The 7,319-nt window shown below is 32.1% G+C and overlaps 1 protein-coding gene across 9 annotated transcripts in view; it reads right to left on the reverse strand.

Annotated features, from left to right (window-relative positions):
* The window catches only part of LOC110458707, a 75,924-nt gene that overhangs the window by 20,043 nt on the left and 48,562 nt on the right, over window positions 1-7,319 (reverse strand). For 6 of the 9 annotated variants that reach the window (XM_021510575.1, XM_021510576.1, XM_021510570.1 and 3 more), the window contains 3 exons: window positions 3,450-3,521; window positions 2,488-2,658; window positions 2,329-2,388 (listed from right to left, as the gene is read on the reverse strand). The exons of 2 other annotated variants lie outside the window; for them this stretch is intronic. In XM_021510575.1, the coding sequence (XP_021366250.1) occupies window positions 2,329-2,388; window positions 2,488-2,658; window positions 3,450-3,521 (303 nt within the window). The remainder of the gene's footprint in view (window positions 1-2,328; window positions 2,389-2,487; window positions 2,659-3,449; window positions 3,522-7,319) is intronic. One more of the 9 variants, XM_021510579.1, reaches the window with a different exon arrangement.

Genomic DNA, 7,319 nt, shown 5'->3' on the forward strand with positions numbered 1-7,319 from the left:
GGCAGCAGACTCTTGCTTTTGCTACTTTTTTCGATGGAACCGTCAGTGAAAGGCTGTGTATAAGCAGGGAACCTCAAAATGCACTCCCGGAAGGAGGATTTGTGTGCTTTCGACAGTGCACGCGATATTGACCGCTTATTCAATGCAACAATGTTAAAACAACATCTGGTGTTTGAATAATCCATGGTGGAACATCCGGTATGTTGTATTTATCTATATTATACAAATTTATGTTGAGCTCCTGTAGGTAATTGGATAAACACCAAATGTTGATACAAAAGTTTTTAATATTTGCACGAAGATATTGAGGTATGTCGGTTGAAGCGTTGGTTAAAGACATGCGTTTTTGGGTTTGATTTGAGTTGGGTCGCAAACTGTAACGCTAGTTTTTTCTGTCTGCCATAAATAGATTATTTCTTTCCACATAAAGGCTTTTCACTGGTGTGGTTCGAAAAACACCAAGCGTAGACGCAGCCCTTGTTTATGGATCGGATCAAACATCTGCAGATAAGACCAACGTGCTGACCCATAGACCATCGAAATATAATTGAGTGTTAATCGAATAAGTGATCCATAAAGTCGCAAAAGTATTTCACGGTCTAAACCTTAATCAGTATGAGAGAGGACTCGTAGAATGTTTAGCGCTTTTTAACACTCACTTTCAGATGCGTTTTATGTAAATAAAGGGGACTTTCGAATCAAATTTCAGTCCAAGAAATTTGGTTTGCTCAACAACTTTGATTCGAATGCAATTTCATTTTTGACAGAAGTGCATGCATGCAGCTTTAGACATAGAAATTTTTAAACCGTTTTCGTCTTCCAACATTTGTATTTTTTTAACATTATTGAAGTTGCCGTTCTATGGTATGCATGTTCTTTGATCTGTTACAGATTTAACTATGTCATTGATTTTCAGACCAAAAAGTATGACTGATAGATGACTCCCATTTCCTGTGTCGGATGGGCAATTAAAATTATTAGGGAGATTTCCAGGTACACCTATGTCATGAATATCTTTCACGATACCATACTGCTTCGAAGTATCATGGGCCTTCTCTAGGCAAAAGAACACAGACAAGGTGTTCTTCCTTGGCGGAGGCTTCTCGTACGAATGTCTAATCAGATGATCGACTGTTCCTATTCGGTTTCAAAACCCACTTTGAAGAGAGATTATTGTGTCTTTGAACTCAAGAAACCAAACAATTCTGTTGTTAGTCATCCGTTCTGAAGTTTTGCAGATACAGCTGGTCAGAGTAATCGGACGATAATTGTTTGGGTCAGTAGCGTCCTCGCCAGCTTTTGTGATTGGTAAAGGAGGCATATCAATGACTAGTCAGGTGGGTGTTTTAGAATTTGGTTTTGGATTTCATCTGGACCGGAGGCCATGTAGTTTGATTTGCCGGGGGAATCAATTAGTTCTTGTAGACCAAAAACATTATTGTAGCTTTCCATGTTGAATGGTTTAAAATTCAGATTTTTTTTTTTCTTTTTTGAATGACTGGAATCTTTTAGAATGATTAAGAACCAATGATGTTTGTAGCAATAATTGTGGCATACTCGTCAGCAATTTCAAATTTTCTAGAGAAAACATTTTTTTGTTAATGAGATGAAAAAATGTTGATGTGTTCCATTTACCACTTATTCTCTGAATCATGTTCCATACTTTCATGGAGGATGTGTTTCAAGATAATCTTGATACATATACTCTGCAGAAATTTCTTTTGTCGTTTATTATTGATCGCCGAGCCTTTGTCCCCCAAATGTCAAAGTCACAGAGATTTGAATCGGCAGGGCAATTAGGTAGATTTTTATTGGGTGGTCGAGGTTTCTGTTTTTTTCTTCTTCGGTATACATGTGTTGACATGGCGCCAAAGCTGCTTTGAGCATATTTCATCGAAGTATTTAAGGTTCGTAAAGAGGGGGACCCGATTTTATAAGAAAAAGGGGACGGTAATGGTAAATGGTATAAATTCACTCAATAAGTCTACCTCTCTCGTCTATGTTTGGAGAAACCAACAGACTTATTGAACACGTTTATTTGTTTGTATAAAGTTGTTAGAGAAGAAGGAGCTTCTTCTTATTTGATTGAAGTCAAACGAATGATCGAAGAATTTTTAAAAGCTTATTGGTACAAGAAAAACTGTCTTCGTTTTTCAAATCGGAGGCATAATTTAACTCCATAACATTATCAAAATAAGTCTTCATTTAAAACCATTGTAAATTTTTTTCCATTTAAAACACTTTCAAGCTGTGAAGTACTGTACCGAATTCGCAACCTTTACTACTCAAATAAAAATAATATTCTTAATGAATTCTCAATACATTTACCTTTCCACATTTGCATCTTGAGTGCGTTTCAGGTATTATTTCTATGTCTTTTCCTTTGGCCTTAAATGAGATAAAAACATATATCATTGCATTTATTTAGACATACGATAATGCATCTGCACCAAAATAAATATGTAATAAACAATATAGGGATCTTACGTGTTTTTGTTGGATATAGTCTAGAAATGCAACTGGGATCATATCTCTGCATGAAGTGCACTTAACGCAGGCTATTGACTCATTTTCAATTTGAACATCTGTCGTCGACTGGGATGCCATATATTCAATACAACGTAGACAGAAAGGGCCACATGGGAAACTGCAAACAACCTGCATAAAGAGATGCATCAAAAATGTATACATTCGCTAATTGGTGGAATAAAAGAGGTGCATATACTTTATTGTGATAAACAATGCAAGTGTATAAAGAAAACCCATTATCCCCCAGCAGTTATTTTCTTTCCCTAACAAAACTGTGCCCTAGGAAAAAAAGTATGCCGATTTCCAGCCGCTAAATTGTTTTGCTGCTTAAACTGGAATTTGCAATATGGACTCGAATCATATAGGAAGAGTGAAATTTTGCCCCTAAAAAACTGTTAAAATAATTAAAGGTAAGAAGTCAATTATCTTTTTGATAAGTTCATCTGCCATATCTTTTTCGTTGCTATTGTTCTTCAAATATTCACAACTACGTATTAAATCACACAGAATGAGCAACAGTGATTCAGTAATTATCAACCAAGTACGTTCCGTATAGCAATACGTTCTTGTTTATGTTGAAATACACATTAGTTCTATCCAAACTTATTGCTTTACAGTACTTAATCAATAATAGTGACTGACATGTTAAATTCTCAGAATCATCTCACTGTGAAAACAAAATAAATGTGTGAGCCACGAAGACCACGCTATCACTATATCAAATGTGTTTGAATATTTATTAAGTTCATGGAAATGATTTAACAATGCACATTACGCAACTGTGAATTTGACATCTAATATATATATCCTCTATAATTCATCGATTCTGCGGGAATAATTTATATCAAATAAGCATTAACATCCCATAAAGTTTTGCATACCGGATGATAAGCTAATATTTAATATTGAATAATACCGACCTTGTGATGTTTGTGTTTTTTACAAGCAGTTGGTCTATTCGGAACAGATAAAGTTGTATAATACATCAGCACCTAAATCAGCAAAATGAAATAAATTATTTTTGTATTTATAAATAGGTATAATTCTGATTTTGTAACGATAACTTAAGTTTTAATTTTAAGATGTCTTTTTTTTTTTTTTTTTTTTTATAATTGTTTATTTTTCAAAGATTTTACATAAATATGGCATATTCAAACACATACAAAACAAACAAAAAACACATTGGTTTCTTCTAAGCCATCATCATCATCATCAAATTTTTACATTCCTTTATTGCTATTAAAGAAAACAACAGATACTGACATACACAAAATTTACACAGACATAGACAGGCAGAGAGATAGAGAGACAGACACACAGACAGACACACAGACACACAGACAGAAAGATAGAGATGTCAGACTTTCCGAGTAACAATGTTTAGGCAAGTTCAACTACTTTTATCCATTTTCGCCATTCATTAGTAAACTTATTGAGATATTTTCCCCCTTTTCCATAAGCAATATATTTCTGAACATTGTAATATTCTTTAATCAAATTTACCAGAGCCACAACATTAAGTGAGCTATGCAAACATCTAATTTTGTATATATAATGCTTAATAAAAAGAATAATTTCATTGTCAATTCTATTATAAATTCCTGCTAGCTCGATACATCCAAAAATAATATTTTCTTTATTTATTGATAAGGGAATGGCAAGTGCATTTAAGAGATTTTCAAAATTAGTCAAAAAGCTTTGTACGTCACTGCACTCCCATAGGATATGAATTATTGTCTCCCTTTCCATAAAACATAAAACACACAGAGGGTTATTTATTAGTCCAATCTTAAATAAATATGAATTTGTTGTTAAAATGTAATGATTTATTCTAAATTGTAACCATTGTAACTTTGTGTTATTTGTTACCCTGAATGGAACAGCATATATTGTTTTCCATGTTTCCTTATTATACTCAAAAACAGTTCCCCATTTATTGTGTCCTGTTACTGTGATATCATTTTAAATAAGAACTTTTTTTTTAATATAACTTTAATGGTATGCCATGGTAACTCAACATCTTGTTGGGTACATTGTGATTCTTAAGGTATTTCTTTATGCTCTTTATCACTCCTTGATACTGAAGATAATTTGTTATTGAACCATGAATAGTACAAAATGCATTGAAAGAGAAAAAGGAACAAGTTCTAATATCTTTAACTAAATCATTGATAATCACAATCCCCTTATTGAACCAATTTCTATAGAAAATGTCATTATTACCAATAGTTATGTTTTTGTTATACCATATGGGTGTCTTAAATAAGGAATGATCCTCCTTTCTATACATTTCTACTTTAGTGCTTAGTCTACACCATGCCTTAAAAACATCCTCCCAAAAAATATTTTTACAATAAGTCCCAATAATCTTAATTAAATACTCACTACCACAATTAGCTAAGACATTTAAGTTAACTTGTTTTTTTAAAATCATACGCCATTTTCCCTCTGACCAAAATATCTTTCTGATCCAACTGATTTTAAGAGATTCAATAAAACTCAATATGCTTACCATTTTTAGCCCCCCATCTAAATAATTCTGAATAATTACGCTTGATTTTGTCATTTTTACCATTCCATAAAAAATTGAAAAGAATTGAGTTTAGCTGCTTTATGAAACTTTGATCTGGATTTGGTAAGGAAATAAAAAGATGATTCATCTGTGAAACTAATAAAGACTTAATTATGTTAATTCTCCTAATAGGAGTAAGCTTTCTTTTACTCCATCCCATGATTAAAGATTTAAGTTTAACTAGTTTTTATCAAAATTAATTTTAGGAATTCTGTGTAAATCCACATTAAATTCAATACCAAGAAGTGTAAACTTGTCAACCCCCCATTGAAAATTCATATCTGGAAGAAGTACATCAGTACTATACTTTTTGCTACCTATCCAAACAATTTGGGTTTTACCTTTATTTACTTTTAGACCAGACATTTTAGCATACAAATGTAGTTCCTCAACAGATCCCTTCAAAGATTTTTCTGTTCCATCTCGAATTAAAGAAGTGTCGTCTGCATATTGAGAATTTAGAATCTGACAGTCATCAATATTGATACCAGTAATATTTCTATTATTTCTTATCCGAATTGCCAATATCTCGGCACAAAGTATAAACATGTAAGGTGCGATTGGATCGCCTTGGCGACAGACCCGTTATATATTAAAGAACGATGATAAGTTACCCCCCTGATTAATTGCAGAACAAGGATTAGCGTGTATGTTTACCCAATTGCTCAAATCATTCCCAAATTTGAAGTACTTAAGCACTTTATCTATAAATTTCCGAGGGACCGAATTAAACGCTTTTTCAAAATCAATTAATAATAGCATTCCATGGATATTATTTTCTTCAGCATATTGCATGATGTCATAGATGAGCCTAGTATTTTCCCCTAATTAACGTCCTGATATGAAACCTGTCTGATCCGAGTTTATCAATTTTTCTAAAACTAATTTAAGTCTACTAGCTATAGATCCAGATGCAATTTTGTACACAATATTTAAAAGAGAGATAGGCCGCCAATTTTTCATAAAACATTTTGATTTATTTGCCTTAGGAATACAATTAATGATGCCTTGACGTTGAGTAATAGATAAATGACCAGTTAAATAACCATAATTTATTGACCTAACCACAATGTTTCCAAGTTGCTTCCAAAAACATTTTATAAATTCTGAAGTAAATCCGTCTGAACCGGGCTTTTGTTATTTTTCATAATTCTAAGGGTTTTAGATGCCTCCTCTGGTGTTATTAGTCCTTCCAAACTGTCAGCTTCTACTTTATTCAATTTTGGCACATCAAAATCTAGGAAGTCATCTAAATTCATTTCTTCAACTTCGTTATCAACAGTTGAGTATAATTTTTCAAAAATGTTTTTACTTCTTTTAAAATATCATCTTGTTTTGTTATTAATTCCCCATTTTCCCTTTGCAACTTTGGAATAATTTTTGATGTAAAATTTCTATTTTCTAAACTGAAAAAATAATTTGTTGGTTTTTCCCCTTCCTCTATCCATAAAGCTTTTGCTCTAATTATACTTCCCTTCACCCTATGTGTTCTAATATTTTCTAATTCCTTTTTTTTTCTATTCATCTCTTCTAAATTTATATCATTCTGATTTTCAAGCTTCTGAATTTCATCTATTAGATCATTTTCTCTTAAGTTAATTTGCTTTTTTTTATATGACGAGTTAGAAATTGATTTGCCTCTTATTTCATTAACAAAGTTTCTAAAAATAATTGGTCATCTATTACTAGTTGTAAATCTGTATCAGGAATGTTGTTGATGAATACAGGATTATAGATGGGGATACAGTATTGAGCTTTTATAGTTGCTATATTATTATTTACAAGGTTAAGATATTCCTGGTCATGCAACAGAGAGTTATTAAATTTCCATAATCCTTTACCTTTTTGGAATTCGCTGAACTTAAATGTAATTTTTGGGAAGGAATGGTCAGATCCATATCCTGAATCAACACTTGTATTATTAACACTTTGAATTAAACTTCTAGATACTAAAAACTAATTAAGCCTAGCTTGTTTTATTGGTCTACTTCTTCGCCATGTGTATCTTTTTGTATTAGGATATTGCTCTCTAAATATATCAACTAGATCTAAAATCTCTATTGTTTTTAAAACCTTTGGATTGTTAATTTGTTTGTAATTTTTATCGTAATCTAAATCAGGATTAAGAACCAAGTTGAAGTCGCCACATATTATACAATGATAATTTTTTAAATCGTGAAAAGTTTTCTCAATGTTTTCAAAGAAAGCTGGGCTATCA

The sequence above is a fragment of the Mizuhopecten yessoensis genome, unplaced genomic scaffold (assembly GCF_002113885.1).
Source record: "Mizuhopecten yessoensis strain PY_sf001 unplaced genomic scaffold, ASM211388v2 scaffold9715, whole genome shotgun sequence".
Taxonomy (NCBI): domain Eukaryota; kingdom Metazoa; phylum Mollusca; class Bivalvia; order Pectinida; family Pectinidae; genus Mizuhopecten; species Mizuhopecten yessoensis.